Source organism: Diadema antillarum, unplaced genomic scaffold (genome assembly GCF_040938485.1).
Source record: "Diadema antillarum isolate AM-2024a unplaced genomic scaffold, OU_Dant_1.0 seq00000906_RagTag, whole genome shotgun sequence".
NCBI lineage: Eukaryota > Metazoa > Echinodermata > Echinoidea > Diadematoida > Diadematidae > Diadema > Diadema antillarum.
In genome coordinates, this window is record NW_027271764.1 from 443,256 (window position 1) to 464,963 (window position 21,708).

Here is a 21,708-nt window from a genome sequence, read left to right on the forward strand (position 1 = left end):
GGGCTATAAAGATAGATTGATTGATCAATCGATAGATAGATAAAGAGATAGATATATCGCTTGATAGGTAGGTAGGTAGATAGACAGACAGATAGACAGACAGATAGACAGACAGATAGACAGATAGATAGATAAACAGATTGATAAATAAATAGATAGATAGATAGATAGATAGATAGATAGATAGGCAGATAGAGTGACAGTAGATAGATGGATAGATTAATTGATAGATAGATAGATCTAGATAGACAGATAGAGAGCTACATATAGATAGGTAGAGAGATAGATAGACAAATATATAGATACATAGATAGATAGATAGATAGATAGATAGATAGATAGATAGATAGACAGACCGACAGACGGACAGAATCGTTTATCACTGCCTTTGTTGTACACTGCACATGCCACTTTGTCTATTTGCATATTCTTCAGCAAAGTATATATTCCTGTTTGATGAATGACCAAAGTCGGGAACTAAATGTGCCAGGAACTATTTGCATTATGCAAACTGCACTGAGCTGGGGATGTAAAGTTTACCTCACCAACAGCCATGGAATGTTTACTTTCAGTTTTGGAAATATTCCTGCTGGCTTGAAAAGGCAGCAGTGCTCACAGCTAGGCAACAACACTGTAGGAGGTCACAGGCAAAAGTGGGTTCATACAATCTTTTACAATGTGTCAATCTAACCCTTACTGTGCTTTATTCACCTAGCATGAATTCATGCCGAAATGCTTTCTTGGCCACTTGGCACAGATGCCTGGAAACCAATTGCAAATGAACAGAAATATCACTTAATCCTCCCAATACCCATTGTGTCACCACAACCTTCCTGTTGGTCTGAGGCATTGCTAGACATGAGTGGGCTTGCTAACTTTATACAACTAGGTCAATTTGGATGGATTATTGAATTCTCATGAAAAAAAAAGGTATGGCAAGTTAAAGTTGATCTGAGTGCTTTATAGCAAGCATTAATAGCACATAACACTCAAGTTGTGGAAAAAGGGCAACATAGTTGTAGACCCTGCATCACAAAATCAACAAAAAGTCGCCAGACAAGGATTTTCAGTTAGGCAGATTCTGCAAAAGCAGACTCTAAGCTTTAAAATGATGTATAGCTCAATACAAATTGGCTTTCCTAACTTTTATAAATAATGAAAAGAAAGTATACATTCTGCAAAAGTGTTCAATGAGAAAAGAGGCTTTGAAGTTTAGGGTATATTCAAGTGCTTAACCTCACTGTGCTGCACTCTGTGCAACGAATGGAACAAAAACTGCACATAAAACTCGGCAGCAACCACAATGAAGAGGTAATCAGATTAAGTTGAAATTCTGCACACTCATTCAATACATTATATTCATGACTGATACCAACCTTGAATGCAGTAGCATAGTCCTTTCAAAATTTATCAGAGTCGAAAGTGAGGAGTGTGTATACGGTATTTGAAATGAACAGCAGCCTCAGAGACATACCTAATCGCACTATTCTGCAAAATAGTGTTCTACAAAAACTGCTCCAAACACAATTTCCCATTCATTTTATGATCCCAACATTTAAAAATCATGAAGAAGATGAATTGTGCTTTCAGAATTCATAATAAACTTAAGATTGACAAGGTTGTCCCATTTCACCTATTTTGAGCAGTCCTCACATAAAATCAGGGCCTACCACTTTTTGTTGGTTTTGTGATGCATGGTCAAATACATCATACATCAGCTAGAATATGCCTGAAAATACAGACATTAAAAGATTCAGGGAATGACTGAATTCTCATTGCTACACCTGGTTGTGGTGTGAGCTGCATGTTGATACATATCGCTCTAACCATAATGCCAGATTCATACATATGTTATGGCATATCAATATATGTTTTTATATTTCTCTGCAATGTATAATATGTACATGTTTTCTTCAGTCATATACATATTGCTATTTAATGTACATTTAATGTTCATAAATATCATTCAAGGCCCCATGGATTGTACGTATTGGTGAATGGGCTACCCTGACAAAAGATTACAAATAAAAACTAGAAATGCCGCTTTGGCGACTGGTATGCCTCCGCCATAATGCATGATTTTCCCAATAGGTCTAGATAGTACATGTGGACAATGTGTGATTACATTTTCAAAAAATTGGCAAAATATTGAAATGACAAGTTTGTCACAAATGTGTTGAATGTTCACCTTCCTTGACCTAGGTTTAATTGGATGAATAGGAGAGCATGTATTTAGGGATTTAAGGACTGTAACTTGACTTTGACCCATTCATACATTTAGGCATTGAATAATTTTCAAGGTACAGGTGTGGAGAAAAAGTGAAATTTCTGAATTAAATATTAAATTGTTACCATTTTCATCTGGCCCTTGACCCTAAAATTCATAAGATTATCACTTTCAGGTAGAACATGCATAATATGTACTAAGTTTCAAGATAACTTGAGCCACTTCCGAGATATGAAGGAAAAAGTTAGTTCAGCACTTTCACTTGATCTTTGACCTTTTGACCTTTGAGGCAATAAAAGAAGTTAAAAAAAAAACTTTCCAGAGAATTTCTAATAGGTTACACATGCATACACCAAGTGTAAAAAAAAATAACCCTGCTGGTATTGCATAAATATGAGGGAAATAGTAAAATTTTGAGGTGTTGCACTTGACCTTTGACCCCTAACCTTTGACCCCATGAACCCTACATTATCTAGATAATCACTTGCAGTCAGTACATGTATATACTATGTTCCATGAAGATACCTTGAACAATTTTCCAAGGTACGGAGAAAAAAAAGAAGTTTTAATATTTTTACTTGACCTTTTGACCTTTGACCTTTGACCTCATGACCCAAACTTTCACCAGAGAATCTTAATTGGGTAATACATGCATACACTAAGTTTCAAGAAAATATCTTCAGGCATTCAATAGATATGGTGGAAATAGTGAAATTTTATGTATTTGACCCTGACCTTTTGACCTTTGACCTTTGACCTCATGACCCAAACTTTCACCAGAGAATCTTAATTATGTAATACATGTATACACTAAGTTTCAAGAAAATATCTTCAGGCATTCAATAGATATGGTGGAAATAGTGACATTTTATGTATTTGACCTTGACCTTTTGACCTTTGACCTTGACCATGTGCATCCAAAAGTTGATAGGCACAACTTCACCCCCTAATACACATACATGCCAAGTTTCATTAGGATACCTCAACAGGTTTTGATAGTTACCTTGTCCACAAAATTCATTACGGACGGACGGAAGGACGGACGGACGGACAACCCGAAAACATAATGCCTCCGGCACCACTTCGTGGCGGAGGCATAAAAATAAATAAATAAAATATTCAAATTATCAAGTACAAATGGCTTGCGTTTGCAGAGAGAGCTATAAACTTCAACAAAACTCGATGGGACGTGACACACTAAAAGAGAAACCTCCGGCAAGGCACAGGGAACTCTACATACTTTCCTTCAACATTCCAACCAGAAGCAATTCTGCTTTGAAGAAAAATCAATGTGAAAAAAAAAAAAAGAGCAATGAATAAATGACAGAGAAAAGCCACTTCCTTCCCACATGTCCTCATTTCTGCTGCATTCTTCCTGCATAACACTCTTGACATTTCTCCACCACTGAAGTCGTTGTTTTTTTTTTCCAAATGGGACAAAGCAAATACGAGGTAGCTGCATTCAACACTTACACAAACCTCTCTCTTTCTCACAGCAACTAATAAAGGGATGGTACAGTTTTGGTTGAGATGGAGCTTCAGGTTTCCAACTTTTATTACATAATGAGAAACTGCTTTTGAAATATCAATTCTGAGAGGAATTCACAGTTTATTAATGAAAATTGGTTTAAAATGGCTGAGATATCCCAAAACAAAGAGGTTCTAATAAAAGATGGGACCCACCTTTCATGAGGGCCACTTTGTTTTACTTCATTTGTGGATATCTCAGCTATTTTGAAACCAATTTTCATCAAACAAACTTTGAAAACCTGTTAGAATTGTATGCTCTTTAATATTTCATATTTCATATTTCAAAAACTTAAAAATCTGAATCCCCATCACAACAAAAACTATACTGCACCCTTTAAATGTTTGGATGGGGGAAACATGTCTGGCAGAAGCTGGGAAAATGATCTAACACAGCACACATGTTTTTCTTTTCTAAGTGCTACATCTGTTTATAGTTTGAATACATGTTTGTCACATTGTGATATGAGATTCTTGTGTTTTATGGTTGAAATTTACTGGAGGGGGAGGGGGTCTTCTGTAAGGCCCCAGTACAGCTTTAGTAACAAGAATCTATTAATTCTATTTTTTTAAAAAGACTAAATTCTGGATGGTCGATTTATTTTAATATCTTTATGTATGAAATTATAACAACAACAAAAACGCCTTGCAGAAACCTTTGCATACTTTGCATAACCAACATAAATTTGAATACTTGGGATCAGTGTATTTATGATTCAGTGTGCATAAAAAAATGGAACAGATATATTTGATTGTCAGCATTTGGCATATCATCAGTCTCTGTGTCTACACTACACTTTCCACACACACATGACTGTACTATGAGATCATTCTTGCACATATCTTTACAGGGATGCCAAGTTCAAAAACAATTTATGAGTGAGATTTTCATGACTCGGCATCTCGGCGTGCAAATGTGCGCGCGAGCGAGGGTCTGGGAGGGGTTTCCCCCCCCCCCCCCTGGCCCTGTGGCCTCCCACGGTGTAGGGAGCTTTTTCAATTCTTAGCTCTTAATGGTGCGATCAGGTGCATACTGAGTACTTAAGTGACTATTTTTTACTTATTTTGAAAGACAAAAGGGAAATATACCTTCAATTGCAACTATCACTTTAATCTTTTGAGCTATGCTAATTATTATAGGCCCAAGTTGCAGACTTCGCCCGATGCGTGAGAAAAATGGGTGCCATGCGTGAGATCGTGAGATGGCCCCTAAATGCTTGAGTCTCAAGCAGAATGCATGAGACTTGGTAGCTCTGTCTTTAATTAACAGAAAACCAGTCTCTCTTGTTCTAGATGTATTTTCCCCCTATCCTCTGTCCGTGCTTTAAGGCGACAACAGAATTAGGTCAACTTACCAGGCACGTTGTTCACAGACGCATCATGGGCACTTAGACTAGAACCTGGGAAGCATGAGAAACAAAACAACAACTTTGAAAATAGATGAGAAAAGCTGAAATCCCCTCTGTAATTCAGCAGAGACCATTAGTCACACTGCATTGGCAATACATTACACAGTACCTGTCTAGACATACGCAAATTCAATGTTTATGACTCTGATGGTCTTGTTATCACCGGTCTTGTTATCACCATGCCGCAAACAACTTTTACTACAATTTAGAAGCATGACAGGTTATGTCTTGTTCCCATACATTTCATTTTTTTTTCCAATGTCAATTTATTTTACATTTTTTAAGTATATAAGCAAAACAAGACCTACAACTCAATCAAGTGAAGACTAAAAGTTTCCAATACTATCCTTAATTCTTTTATCGGACTTGATTCACAGCGACTGTCAACACATTACTGTAACATCAGCGGGCAAATGCATCAATGTGACCAATAATCTACTTACGGTAATCATGGATTAAGAGGGCTGCAAACTGCATTGGGGCTCTAAAAGAAGATATATTTCTCTCACTTGGACATCAGAGCAAGGATCCAATATAAAAGGCAAGTGCCCGTTCATATCCATTGCTTGGGTGTGAGTTCTACCCTCTTTCAGACTGTAGAAAAATCTCTTGTAATCATGATTGTAATCCCTATTAGAAGAATCATAATTCTAATCAAGATATTTTATTTTTTGCGTTTGAGGCAAATTACTGTAAAAACAATTCTAGAATCTTGACTTGTTAATCAAGGTCTGGGGGTGTTTTCAAATCTTGATTTGCTCGATTTGTGGTGCACATTTTCCATCTGAAAGGAACCTGCAAATCATTATCTAAATTTAACCTCGATGAGCACCATCACTCACCGAGATGTAGTGCAGCGACAAAGCGTTGCCAAAAGTTCCTGGAGAGAGCGTTGATAGTCGGGATGCCCTCCAGAAAGTCCGGTAGGTCCATGTCGCTGAGGAGGACCACCACCACCTTGGCGGTGTTGGTGTAGTGGGTGCGCAGGGCCCGCAGGTTCTCGTAGGTGCACCAGGGGCTATGCATGAAGTCCGGCGAGATGAGCAGCACCAGCTTCTTCGACGTCGAGATCATGTTGACGATCTTGTCCATGCGCGCCACGCCGGGGTCCCACTTGTGGTTGCCGTTCTCGCAGCCGAAGCCGTAGGCGGGTGACTCCAGCTTGCGGATGACGTTGATGGCCCACTCGTCGTCCTCCCAGGCGAAGCAGAAGAAGGCGTGGCTGGTCTCCTCGCCGACCAGCGACGGCGCCATGCCTCCCTCTCGGGTGCGCCCGGGGACGTCTGCTGCTGTCTGGTTGGAGCTGGCCTCATCTGGCACGAATGGAAGACTGTCGACGGACTTGTCATCGCCGCTGTCTACCGCGGCTAGCATCCGACCTCCCTGGTCAGCCTCCGTGTCCCAATCATCCAAGAAACTAGACGTTTGGACATCTTCGGTGTACAAAAGTTTTTCTGCAAAAATCATTGATGTGAGGAACCAAATGCAGAAAATGATTAAGGTCCAACGCAAATAAGAATGCACATAGAAGGCAAACCAGGCATTTCTGCAACAATGTCCTGACACAAACTTCCGAAGATATAACCATTGCATCACGAGGCAAACTGTCTAATTTGTCTCTAACGCAAAATAGATCAGTAAGTAATTACATAGTGAACAATGTTAAGCTCATATCTGAATCTCTCCATTCTAACATTACATTAATAAAAAAAAGACAAGTATAGAAGGAATGAAAAGCAATCACAACTAACACTGAAATGGGCATGGGTATTATGGTACCTGAGGATTTCCAGTACAAACCTAATTGATTAGGTTCTCTGGTTTTGTTCTGTATGAATGGACCCTAATATTTGATAAGTGTAGTGCTTGCACTGAGCTGAACACAGTATCATTCACGGAGAGGGAATGATGCTTTGATGAATCAATGAGATAAGACATGAAAAGACATTTCTTCAGACAAATACAAAGTGTATTAAAGAGCAGCATCATACAGTGAAGCATATTTGGTACATCAAACTGGCAGCTGTGCAATGTATGACTGTATATAAAAGACATGAAAGGAAAACTAAAGTGCAGTCGTCCAAACTGTCCTTTTTTTTAATTTTGCTTGTCTTTGTTTTCACTGCTGCACTCACTGTACGTCAAGAATAAGAGTGATCTAGAGGATAGCAACACTTTTCTTCTTCTACACAAAAGATAACTTTCACAGTACAATGAAATGCAGAGTTTCCAAACTGTCATACACATGCAATTGTAGGAGTAGGATATATCACAGAGTAGACTGCTCCAAACACTGAAATATGAATACCGGTACACACAGTGTACACAAACACACACCCACATTCACCAGATGTCTGGATATTTGTTGATCTGAAATGATTAATGCTGCTGAACGACCAATAAAATGACATTCTTCTAAAGCCATCTGTTAGTTTTTGTGTCGGTATTAAAGTCCGCACAGAACTTCCAAAGCCTCCTAAATCTTAAATGTCAAGGCATGCAATTGACTTTGAACACACATCAATCTTGTGTGCAATCAGACGGCTGGCTAGTTGAGATGTCATTTGAAACTGAATATGATAAGACAGGAGCCCTAATCTGTGAAATATTGTGGCGGGTCTTTGCTCCAATCTACAAACGAGTCATAACAATGGACGAAAGTCAAAGCGCACTAGCCATAGCAAAAACTTAGATTTGTGGCATTTTCTTGCTCATGTCCTTCCTGTCCAACCACAGGTTGTCTGACCTGCTTTGTATTCTGATGTGTAGATCAACAAAACCCTTTGTACATAAATCAGATCAAAATAGAAAGGGGTCATAAACTGTACAAAGACAACAGACATCTACACCATCTCATCGAGTTGACACACAAATGTAATGCTGCCTGAAATGAATGAATTTACACCATGACTTTTTTTGCTGTTGTTGTCGCTTCAATCCACAAGAAATGTAGCTCTTATTGTGGTGGGGCATTATGTGTATCCAGATAAGTATCCATATATTGGTGATGTACCATACATGTATCAAATGGGGAGTGGATGCAGAAATCTTGCAAAGAAATGACACAGACGGCATGAACTCAACAATTTCTTTATGATATCTAATCCTTTTGCTTATGAACTATCAGTCATCTACAGAAATGGCAACTATCAGAACTTTTTCTCTTCAGTGTAACTGGATGGAATAGTAAACGACAGAATATAGTACATGTATTGCAATTTTATCACACAGTAAATCACATAATGCTACAATCAGTGTGCATGTTCTTTGTGACCCCAGCTACAGCCTGAAATACAATACACAGGCAAAAATACAACAACAAAAATGAATGAGGAAATCCTAATGCTATGAAAGTGAACAATGAATAAAAGTTCTATTAAAAGCAATCTTTGCATGGTTAAAGGGTGTGAATTCATAGACTACTCCAGTAAATCTTGAAATGATATGCTGGTACTTTCAAATGAGATAATATATTCTATTCATACTGTAGAATATGTGTTGCAGTGATATATGATCCAAGCTTGGAGAAAAAACAAAACAAAACAGCTTTACAATGCTCCACCTGCACTCTGGAAGGATGAAGCAGGGAGGTAGAAGAGAGACCACTTCCCTGGATGAAGTGTGCATTTTGTATGGTAAAAGAATTTACATTGTGTTGCCATAATATGTACTAAAAGCGGGGGCTGTAAGACACTTGTGACTTTATTGGTCTCTATTGACAAGAGTGTGACAGCACAACTTAGGTATGTATCCCCTGGCTGACGTGACTGATTTTTGTTGTTGTTGTTGTTGTTGTTGTTGTTGTTGTTGTTGTTGTTGTTGTTGTAGTTGTTCTTGTTGTATGTTTTTGTTTGTGTTTTTTGCTAGCTGGAAGACACTGAAGAACATTTGATAGCAAATGTTTCATACAACTCCATAGACATGATTCAGTGTAATGTGCACTGAATGTGACTAATAAACTGCTTCTATCAATTTATGGTGACAAACAACACTGATTGCACAAAAAGTGATGACATTCAATGGAAATAACAAGAATGAATGGTCACCAAGAATATAAATCAGGTTGATAACAACCATCATCATCATCATTTATCACCACTTGATAATATAAATTATGTCAAAAGTAGGAGTAGTCCTATCAGCTTTAGAAATAATTACAACTTGAATACAATGTACGCATACATAATCAATAGCACTGAAAAAAAAAGAAGCAACAATTCATTCATCTACACATCCAATGTGAAATGCATCTTTGTGGGGGAGGATGATGTGACTAGTATAGTGTGGCAGTATAATGTAGTCTTCAAACACAGATGATAGATTGAGTATCTTCAAATTTACAGTGTAAACAGACCAGGTTTCTGTGTCCCAAGCACAGAAGCATACCGTATGTACAATGTATACGTTACATGCAAACCTCTTGGTATTTCACATGTGCAGTTCAGTACATGTACAGTGTATTGATTATATATGTGACCGTGCATCACAAAACAAACAAAAAGTCGCACACGGTGAATTTGTGTGAGGACTGAAAATAGGTGAAATGGGTCAACCTTGCCAATATTGAGGTTTTCATATTTTCGGAAAGAGCAAGTCTTCTTCTACATTATGTTAAAGTTTGGGATCATAAAACAAACAGGAAACTGTGTTTTTAGCAGTTTTTCTCAAACACTTTATTGTAGACATGGTAGAACTACAGTGTGATTAGATGTTTCTAATAGAGTCCACTTTTCATTTCTTAAAAATCCTGTACACACTCTTCACTTTCAACTCTAATAACTTTTGAAAGGATAATGCTACTGCTTTGAAAGTTGTCATTAATCATGGACAAAATGTGTTAATAAATCACCCCTAATTTAAGCTTAATCTGATAATTCCTTCATTGTTATCGCTCCCGTGTTTTTTGTCCCTTTCATGGCACAGCTAGGGTGGCTTGGAAAAGATTAAACGCTTGAATAGACCCTTTACTCAGAGCCTCTTTTCTCAGTTCACAATTTTCCAGAGTGTGTGCTTTCTTTCCAACATTTAGATAGGTTAGGAGAGTCCATTTGAATTGAGTAATACATCATTTTAAAGCTTAGGGTCTGCTCTTTTAGAATCTGCCCCTAACTAAAAATCCATGTCTGGCGACTTTTTGTTTGTTTTGTGGTGCAGGGTCACATAATTATGTTGTGTTGCATTTTTCCTGCGAATGTTACTCTCGATATACAATTGTGTATATCTACACATTGTACAATCACGTGTCATCAAGATTCAACAAGTAGAACCTATGTAGTAAATACTTCATTAAGACCAGCAAATTGGATATGAGTATACTGTCACAAAGCACATACCTGTACAATTTGTATCTACATGATAAAAATAGGGGTGGATGCACACTTGCAACACCTATCACGAATACAGTAACTGCTCATCAATGCTTGAATTTTAAAGTGTTAGCATCTGATCAAAAATCAAGTTTACAACTTGTGTATTTGCTTTAGCCTCCATAAGTGAAACATCAATAGGAAATGATATACAAATTATGTAACTTGGCACACAGTAAAGTTTTTTATATGTGTGTACATACAATATATGTGTACCTACCAGCACACTTTTTTTTTTTTTTGGGGGGGGGGGGTGCATACCCTGTTCAATGTACTTATGATTGATAGCAAGCTTCATCACTGTGATGGATGAAATTAAGATTAGTACATCAAACTGAGAAGACCTTAGAGCTCAGATTAAAAAATAACCAGAACATGTATAAGGTTATGTAAATGAAGGAAGGGCAATGATGGCACATGAATCGTTGACACAGGTAACGTGAAAGATATTAAACTGAAATGTTGCAATTTATACATCTGATGGACTGCGTATTTGTACAGTCGAGTCAGGACACAATCATGTTTTGCACTAATCACATTCCAAAACACTGATTATGGCTAAAAAAAGTTGAAAATAAATGCACGCTGAATGAATACATAAACTAGGGGGTGTGGCTCTCACACCTCCCTGCATTTATAAACCATAATATCTGATCTAAGCTGTCACAAGACCTCTTTATTTTGTGCTTTCCTTTCTACCAAAAGTATTTCATTTTAATGGTAACTACGTGTTTCATGGTAGCATTTGAGAGTTCATTGTACTTAAAAAAAAAAAAAAAAAAAAAAAAAAAATACAGTTCTAACAAGGAGGTATTAACCCGTTGAGGACGAGTCCCGATTATACTCGGGCGGGTGTCTGTGGGAAATGTGTGTTGTAGCAAAATCAAACCGTCCTCAATGGGTTAATACCTCCTTGGTTCTAATCATCTCAGTGGAAATAGGAGTACAGGAGAAATACATTGTAACTGGAAAGTTCACCAGCAGGCAACAACTTTTACACACTCTGATGGATTTGCATGTCTGTAGTGTGAGGATGTGAGAATGAAATCTATAAAAAAAAAAACTCACTTTCACTCCTAAACAATGACCACAATTGAATTACTCAGGAGCAATTACTAAGGAATGTCTGAGGGGTCAAATTTGCCAACAGGGAATACATGTACAATGTATCTTCAGCTGCACTGGGAGTAACTTTAGTCTCTCTTCCAGACATCAACTAAAAACAGGACTTATAAGAGTCACCATTTCTCAGATCTCTATATGACCAAATAATAATGATGATAATAATAATAATAATAATAATAATGATAATGATAATCACAATAATAATAATAATAATAATAATAATAATAATCACAATAATAATAATCATAATAATAACAATAATGATAATAATGATAATAATAATAATAATAATAATAATAATAATAATAATAATAATAATAATAATAATAATAATAATAATAATAATATGGCATAGCTAGGGAGACTACAAGACAAGTTGCTCTCAAATGCAAGGTGCTTTTATATTGTACATTTACTCTGGCAAAAGGAAGCAAGTGACACGTCATCAAACTAAAGGGTTGTTAGTAGATTGAACTAATGACTCTGAAGCTCCTTGATTGAATGTACCACATTTTGCTGGAGTATCAAATTCTGCAAAAATATGTAGGCCTATTTTATCAAGACATCAAATCATTGCACTGATGTCAATACAATGACAGATTCTTTTCATTTTTTCTCAGGTACCCTTTGGTTTTACTCTCATTTGTTACTTGCGGTCTTTTGCTAAAAAGATGGCATTATGAGTTTTGCAAAGGAGGCTTTTGATCTCTTTCTGCCTCAGCCTGCCTGAAGAAGGAAGGGGTACACAAAAAATTATACTGTAAGTCTGGAATGGAGGTTAACAGCCATATGGCTTCAGAGCACAATGTAATTCAGAGTTATAAGCACTTGCACAGATGTTTTGGATTGGGTTTGTGCTTTTATTTTTTTTTTCACACATGTTCAGTAGACTCATTCGCATGTTATATATATTCTGTCAAAAACCACTTTTTACAACACAATGCAAAAATGTATCATTCTTGCATATAAACACAAAGAAATCACCAACTAACAGTATATTGATCTCCTCATGTAAGACTAAGAGTCTGTTGAATCTTGATTTATTTTGTTTTAATCTTTGTGATAATTGCCTGTCGCAATGAGTGTGGACTACACACTCACACCCACACCCACAACTACACACACTAACACATAGTAGGGTTGGGGGTACCACGTATCATCACCCTAAGGATCTGTAGCTTGTTTATTCTAAAAATATAACACAAATCCGCCTAATTCTTACCTCAAATATGCCATAAATACTGCATTTTTGAATGTCGTGACCGTCTTGTTGATTATGAATCTCCGTGTTAAAATAGCGCAATTTTAGTGCATGCGTTCCGTTTTCTTCGCGCAGCTAAAAAGGGAACCTTGCGATCGGCACCCCCTCCCCTCCATAGGTATACACGTGAATTTCACAGCATAGGTAATACACGTGAATTTCACAGCCATGCTTCGTTACTGAGCGGATGTGTAATTTTTAGCTTGGTTTGTTTGAGTTTGATTTTCGTTTCTTCGTTTTTATTGTCTTTATAGCTAATGACACTTAATCCCGCGTGTACCTTTTCGTTCTATACGCAAACAGCCATGATATGCAGGGTGCCGATGGGAAGGTGCCCTGCCGATAGGTGGTGCCCCAACCATACATGTTGTATACGACTCCCATATCACATCAGGCATGGAGCGAGGATGAACCAGTTCATATTCCAGTCATTGCACAGTTCAGGAAGATTGAAAAAGCTTTGCTTGGAGCCGAGTGAGTTTTTTGGCCATGTTGAATGGAGGTGAACAATGTTGCATCGAGGTGAACAATGTTGCATCATGACAAAAAAACTCACAACCCTCTGTGTGTGGATGGGCCTAGCCTGGAAATTTATTTTGTACCAGTACAAAGGGAAGGGTTTGTTTGTTTGGTTGGTTGTTGTTGTTTTGTTTTTTTTGAGGGGGGGGGGGAGGGAGGCAGGAATGGTGTATGAGAGAAAAATGAAGCTGAGGATCTAAAGGAAGAGGGTAGGTGAGCTCATGTTTGGCTGGAGTAATGACTTTATGTTTTTGATGATCATGTTTGCCAATTTTGTTCCTTAGTTTTGTTTGTTATGCTTCACTAATACCAGCATGATAACTTCAAACACACAGTCTGCAACCAAGTATATTTTTGCTAATAAATTTAACACAAACTAGAGAGGGGCCGTCAAAGGCGGCAGACCCACGCCTAAGTACAAAGTCGGGGTAAACATAATGTGCATTCGGTCATCTACCAGAATTCGGCCACTTAATTGCCAGTGTGCTTTATCACCAGCCAGTGAGTTCTACCAAAGATCGTACACTGAAGTGTACGATCTTTGGTTCTACAGTCACATCACACGCAAATCACATAATTACACATACGGTATTAACACTCATTCACGTACAGGAAAGTCCTTAAGTCTCCTCCAAAAATCCATCGAAAATCCCAAATTCCACCGTCAAAAGTGCAGAATCGGAACTTTTCCAAGCGCGCGCGAATTAAGTCCAGTTTTAAGAGTATTGTCTACGCGACGGGTCGCGGAAAAAGAGCTAAAAATCGAGAAATACGCCGTTTTCTTGCGGGATATTTTGATTATAGCAAGCCGAGAGTGTGATGATATCAAAGGTCGTATGAGTGTACGATCTTTGATGGTATCCACAAAAGCAAAAAAGAAAAACAAAATTTACGTACCCCCTAGGCAATTACCCCTATGATTAGTGCCTACGGGAATTATTCAATGCAAGGGTTGAATGCAAATGTCTACTGCACCAGTATTCGGCCACCAACGAGCGCCGCAACGTCCCCGGTGCAATTTTGCACCAACAGTGTAGAGCGCGATGCATTTTCAGCGGCCTTGCACACGCATTGACATTGAGCACGCATATCGTGCAGTGTGACTGCGACCGAGCAAAATGCTCCTCCAACGAAAAAGACAATCAATGTTAATTTGAAAAATCATCAAATATCAAAGGTCGTATGAGTGTACGATCTTTGATGGTATCCACAAAAGCAAAAAAGAAAAACAAAATTTACGTACCCCCTAGGCAATTACCCCTATGATTAGTGTCTACGGGAATTATTCAATGCAAGGGTTGAATGCAAATGTCTACTGCACCAGTATTCGGCCACCAACGAGCGCCGCAACTTCCCCGGTGCAATTTTGCACCAACAGTGTAGAGCGCGATGCATTTTCAGCGGCCTTGCACACGCATTGACATTGAGCACGCATATCGTGCAGTGTGACTGCGACCGAGCAAAATGCTCCTCCAACGAAAAAAACAATCAATGTTAATTTGAAAAATCATCAAATATCAAAGGTCGTATGAGTGTACGATCTTTGATTGTATCCACAAAAGCAAAAAAGAACTAGAGAGGGGCCGTCAAAGGCGGCAGACCCACGCCTAAGTACAAAGTCGGGGTAAACATAATGTGCATTCGGTCATCTACCAGAATTCGGCCACTTAATTGCCAGTGTGCTTTATCACCAGCCAGTGAGTTCTACCAAAGATCGTACACTGAAGTGTACGATCTTTGGTTCTACAGTCACATCACACGCAAATCACATAATTACACATACGGTATTAACACTCATTCACGTACAGGAAAGTCCTTAAGTCTCCTCCAAAAATCCATCGAAAATCCCAAATTCCACCGTCAAAAGTGCAGAATTGGAACTTTTCCAAGCGCGCGCGAATTAAGTCCAGTTTTAAGAGTATTGTCTACGCGACGGGTCGCGGAAAAAGCGCTAAAAATCGAGAAATACGCCGTTTTCTTGCGGGATATTTTGATTATAGCAAGCCGAGAGTGTGATGATATCAAAGGTCGTATGAGTGTACGATCTTTGATGGTATCCACAAAAGCAAAAAAGAAAAACAAAATTTACGTACCCCCTAGGCAATTACCCCTATGATTAGTGTCTACGGGAATTATTCAATGCAAGGGTTGAATGCAAATGTCTACTGCACCAGTATTCGGCCACCAACGAGCGCCGCAACGTCCCCGGTGCAATTTTGCACCAACAGTGTAGAGCGCGATGCATTTTCAGCGGCCTTGCACACGCATTGACATTGAGCACGCATATCGTGCAGTGTGACTGCGACCGAGCAAAATGCTCCTCCAACGAAAAAAACAATCAATGTTAATTTGAAAAATCATCAAATATCAAAGGTCGTATGAGTGTACGATCTTTGATGGTATCCACAAAAGCAAAAAAGAAAAACAAAATTTACGTACCCCCTAGGCAATAACCCCTATGATTAGTGTCTACGGGAATTATTCAATGCAAGGGTTGAATGCAAATGTCTACTGCACCAGTATTCGGCCACCAACGAGCGCCGCAACGTCCCCGGTGCAATTTTGCACCAACAGTGTAGAGCGCGATGCATTTTCAGCGGCCTTGCACACGCATTGACATTGAGCGCGCATATCGTGCAGTGTGACTGCGACCGAGCAAAATGCTCCTCCAACGAAAAAAACAATCAATGTTAATTTGAAAAATCATCAAAATACGGGCCAGTTTGTGATGACGGAGAACGAACTTTCATAAATCTAGAAGGACATAGTCCCTCAAATAGGCCTAAACGTAAATTTCGGAATTCTTACGAACATTTGAGCAGCGAGGTCGGATCGTTGGGGAGTTTATGTCTTCGTATGGTAGCGGAAAATCGCAAAGTGAGAAACGGGAAATTTTCAGAATGGTCACTATACCATGGGGTCAAAACTTCAAGGTCACACAGAATTTGCAAGGGTCAACCGATTATCACCAAAATCTAATCGATTCTTTCCTGTCAATATCCAAACATTCCCTGAACATTTCGTGCAAATCCGTTTACCCGTTCTCTTGTTATCTTGTACACAAACAAACAAACAAACAAACAAACAAACAAACATACGGAACCCTTTACATAACCCCCTGCCGATTTTCATCGGCGTGGGTAACTAACATAATTTGGGGGTCCAATGCATATTCTATTGACCTACAATTGTATGATATGGAGAAGTTATAGTAAATAAGCACAAATCGGGTCAATTTTTCATTACCAATTTTGCACGAATTCTTGAAAGTCAGTGAAGCGAATGAGTAGAACACACCTATATTTCTGTACATGGTAATCTTTCCTTGTGTCATAAGAGTACATTCTCCATTACAGGTATTAAGTGTATTTTTAATACTAGTATAAGCTTGCCTTTATCGAAGGTATTGACAATATAGAACTTTGCATCCTATGCCACTGCCCAGGTACATTTTAGTATCAACCATTACGAGCAAAACTTTGCTACTTTCTCTCCTACGTGAATGTTCTTTGCTAAAACCACACTCGGCATGGGTGAGAAATAATGACATGATTTTGGTGATTTTGGTGATTTTCATGGATGAGTGGAACATGGTCACATTTGGTTCTACCTTTTTCTGGTTCTGGTGTCACTGAAGCTTCTTCATCTTCATCCTTTTCTGCTGATCACAAAAGTGGCATCAAAGAATGATAAAAGTCATGTGACAAATTACAATCTCTTTGAATCAGTGTTTTACACAAGAGGCCTACTACTGTACATACAGCTGTACATCATATTTGTTGGGTCTTCATTTTCGCAAATCAAATGTTAATTTAGTCAAGGTCACCTTTGCAGAATACTCCACCTTGAAAACATCAATTTCTATACATTCTGCATAAATCTGTTGGCTGTTGCTATCAAATAGTGTAGCCCACATTGTGCACACAGCATTTTTAATACACAGAATTCTATTCGAAAGAAGATAAAAGTGTATTTTGTGTACAGTGTACTGTGTATCTACCCTTGCTCAGGTATAATACCATCTATTTTAAGCACTCATGCAGAACAGATAGCAAGCCATACCATTCTCAAACCCTGGCAAAGCCTTGTGGACATTTCAATTGATGTATTATAGTGGCAAATGTTTATTTTCACTGTTTACTTTTGTATTTACTAGGCATCTTTTCTCGGCGAAGAGGGTTGAATTGCAGACATTCTACATCATAAAAATACCACAGTGCATGCGAGATAATCAATAGAATAGCTTTTGCATATAAGATAAAAATGCATTCTTGTCAAGAATCAGTGCATGTTGCACAAATCATAGAAGACCTGTTTGCAGGGAGTACAAGATTGTAGCACAACCACCTGTGTTGGGGAAAAATGCACAGTTCTTAAAACAAAAAGGAAAAGAAACAAACAGACACACAAACTATACATACACTCACAAACGGTACAATTCCTTTGAACATGTATGCACAATGCGAACAAGATAGGCTTACTACTGAATTATAGTGCCCATTTGAGTTCCTATTGCGACCTTTGAGACTTGGCTGTTTGCTGTGTAGTACACACACAATAAAAATCCTTTACACTGTGGAAACACTGTACAGCAGACTGCACTGCTTGCTTTCCTTTGATGTTAACCATGACACCCCTTTCTGTACTTAATACACTTCACAGAGTGTGATAGGATATCTCAATACTCAGTAGTGCTGGGGGTGGGGTTGTGTTAACATTTTTGAGCAAAATGGAAAAATGTAGGAAACAAAATTCCTTCTTCGTGGGAAATTACTGTTCCAAAAGAAATATAAAATGGGACACTTTCAGTCTTTATATTCCTCATCACCATCCCAATCTATTGCCACTAACATTAACACTTTATGTGCCCTGTTCAAAAGAAGAAACAAACTATCCCTCAACAATATCAATTTTTAGTTTCCCAAGACAGTGATCAGTATCCATCATTGGTATTGCTGTCCTTGTCACTGAGGAAACATTTATAAGAAGGCATGGGAGTGATAAATGTACAACCAAACTATACGATCCCTTTATTACCCAGTAGTGCTGGGGCCGGGGTTGTGTTAATATCTGAGCAAAATGGAAAAATGTAGGAAACAAAATTCCTTCTTTTGTGGGAAATTACGGAAAGAAATATAAGATAGGACACTTTCAGTCTTTATATTCCTCATCACCGTCCTAATCTATTGCCACTAACATTAGCACTTTATGTGCACTGTTCAAAAGAAGAAACAAACTATCGATCAACAATATCAATTTTTAGTTTCCAAAGACAGTGATCAGTATTTATCATTGGTATTGCCGTCCTTGAAGAAGGCATGGGAGTGCTAAAATGTATCCAAATTCAAGATGAGCATTTGGAAAAATACTACCGTCACGATTCTGATTAGGAATTTACTCAGATATGTGTACAGCTGTATGGTGCACTGATTTTCTGCAATGAACAATACACGTAGGTTCTGAGCGAATAAGTGCATTCAAGACTTAAAATCTGTAATAATTTCTAAGGATTTTCATAAGAGTGTCAGTAATCCTCGGTGAAAAAAGCCATTATTGTCACTGTAAATTTACAGACAATGTGAAAGATCCATCACGAGTATAGGAATCAAAATGAACTCTTCATCAATTCCTGAGCTTTCTTAAAAAGAAAAAAGTCAGGAACATTTTTATCTACATTTAGGTACTAAATACCGGAAAGTAGATATTTTCTTTGGAACTCTTTATGCATTATATCACATCCTGTTCAAGGCGAATAGCCATTAAGTGTTGGACAGTCTGTTGCAACACATTCCTGCCAGGGCTGCCATTCCCCACAATGAACTGACAAGTCTTTTTCTTCTACAAATTGTCTCATCTGACATTTCCACAAAAGACAATGTGGATGCTTTAATTCAACTCAAGAAAAAAGATTTTGTCATTACTGCTGCTCCACATACTATCACCACTACTACAAAAACTTTTATTGAGAACTGCTTTTAAGAATGATTAAGACTAATGATAAGTAATTAACAAAACCAACATGCTTGTCATTACTGCTTCTCTTGAATGATATCAACAAATGTTCTAAAATAGTGCAACACTTTTTAAGGGATGGTTCAGTTTCGGTTGAGATGGGGCTTCAGGTTTCCAACTTCTTTTGATGTTAATTTTTTGAGATAATAAGAAACTTCTTATGAAATGTTAAAGACCCATATAATTCTAAGAGAAATTCAAAGTTTATTTGATGACAGTTGGTTTTGAAATGGCTGAGATATATTCAAAACAAAAGGATCCTAATAAAAGGCAGGACCCACCTTTTATTAAAGATTACTTTGTTTTGTTTGTTTTTTGATATCTCAGCCATTTCAAAAGCGTTTTCCATCAAGAAAACTTCGAATTTATCTTAGAATTATGCTCTTTAACATTTCATATGTACTGTGGTTTCTTAGTATGTCACAAAAAGTTACAAGCTGAATCCTCAACTCAACCAAAACTGTACCAGTCCTTTAATTGGGGTGGAGAAAAAAAATGGGGGGGGGGGGGGGGGGCAAATATTATGAAAGAAAAAATTATAACCCAAAATCTTTCGCTACAGTATCCTTGGACTCTGGAACCCGACATGCACATCCAAATCTTTTTATCCCAACTTTGTAAGCCTTATAAAGTCAAAACTGAATAGACTCTATACATGTTTGGGAAAATTGTTTTCAGCCATAAGATATATAATGATTACTACCATACAGCTAATCTGTCTTTTAAGGGGGAGGGGGTTCAAAAGGAACTCTTACCAACTAAACATTAATATCATTATCATTTTAATCATTTTTACCTCAGAGACCCGACACCAGAATAAGAATTAATACTTGGATCACCTAAATATATTTTTTGTTTGTTTGTTTGCCTGATGCTGCAGGCACCCTTCTTTTCGAGGGTCTCAATTAATAACATTAAGTCTCCCAGACCACCAAGAGATCAATAAAAGTTCTAGAATAATTAAAAGCTTGTAAATTATATGACTCAGTCAGACTGAATGTACGCTGCAACATTTGCAAATGTGCAGTTAAATCTGCCTTAAGTAGCTTACATCCATTGTATGCGATCTTTACCAGTAAACTAATTCCCCCACGAGAAAAGCCATATTGTTTACAGAATGTTAGTTAAAAACCCTGTTTACAGTTGGCTATGTTTATAATGGCCATGCCTCTATCCATTGATGGAATAGTTATTGAATACTTACTTGACAAAGTAGGCTACTTTGCCTTCACTTTACCTTAATCCAGCAATGACGTACTAGAGTAAACCCTGTTTGTGGAAGGCTTTTTACAGGCTGCCCATTTGTAGCAGGGGCCGTTTCATTCATTGATGAAAAGGCCCAATCAGGTGTCACTTCCCATAGAGAACACTTGCAAGGAACTCTTGCCTGCTTGTGTTGTGTTCTAAAGTGGGACTTTAATATCACATGTGATGTTCATTAGCTTCTAGCTGTTTTATTGATAAATGAAACTGACCCTGCCGCAAACAGGGTTGACTACTCTAGGTCCTACCCAGGACGGAGGTGGGGTGGGAACTCTGCTCCGCATGGGCAATACCTGTTCATTGATCAAAACTTCAATCTCAATGACATTTTTACACATTTTGTCAAAATTAATGTCACATGCCTTTGACTGTAGCTGTAGCACAAGTAGAATCTAAGTAAGACAAGCCAAGTAAGGGCAGCAGTAACTGGTTCCATACTACCCAGACAGAAAAATCTGTCTGTCTAGACTTATGTAAGAGGAGTTTTTTTTTTTTTTTTTTGGTACTTATTACGGCTCTCCTCCATCAAAGTCTCTGTGATACACATCCCCGATGAGTCGACGACTTGACCGAAAGATCGGTCTGTATCTGATCGTCGGGGATATGCTCCGCGGAGACTGTGTCTGACTTCTGACTTAAAATAATTTAACGTCAACAAATAAGAGACTCCTCCAGACGTACGGATCTTTCTGTCTAGACTAGTCGACGACAAGACAAGATACAAACCCATCTTTTGATCAACATACTACTGAAACTAGCATTCTAGACAGTCTGACTCGTTAGTGGTAATGTACTGGTATATTGTCCATCCTGCTAACTCAGAATTCAGTTTCAGAACTTACCATTCTCGATAAAGACACCTTCAGGAAACTCAGAGGGTATGGTGCCGTCCATTGTTCACCTGAAAATGGTATTGATGTGTTCACCGTCACGACACAGTTTGATGATATATACTTCCACAGAGTTAGATAGAGATCTTCACCACGAGTTTTCATCCAA

The 21,708-nt window shown here is 38.1% G+C and overlaps 1 protein-coding gene across 3 annotated transcripts in view; it reads right to left on the reverse strand.

Moving 5' to 3' along the window:
* The window catches only part of LOC139741153 (transmembrane protein 268-like), a 31,734-nt gene extending 10,076 nt beyond the window's left edge, over positions 1-21,658 (reverse strand). Inside the window, exons 1-4 of one of the 3 annotated variants that reach the window (XM_071651743.1) lie at positions 21,552-21,658; positions 17,045-17,092; positions 6,006-6,617; positions 5,110-5,154 (exon numbers count right to left, since the gene is read on the reverse strand). In XM_071651743.1, coding sequence (XP_071507844.1) covers positions 5,110-5,154; positions 6,006-6,617; positions 17,045-17,092; positions 21,552-21,603 — 757 coding nt within the window. In that variant the 5' untranslated portion in view covers positions 21,604-21,658. Of the gene's footprint in view, positions 1-5,109; positions 5,155-6,005; positions 6,618-17,044; positions 17,096-21,551 lie in introns of all 3 variants that reach the window. The other 2 variants (XM_071651741.1, XM_071651744.1) reach the window with 2 other exon arrangements.
* Between the last annotated feature and the right edge of the window lie 50 nt (positions 21,659-21,708).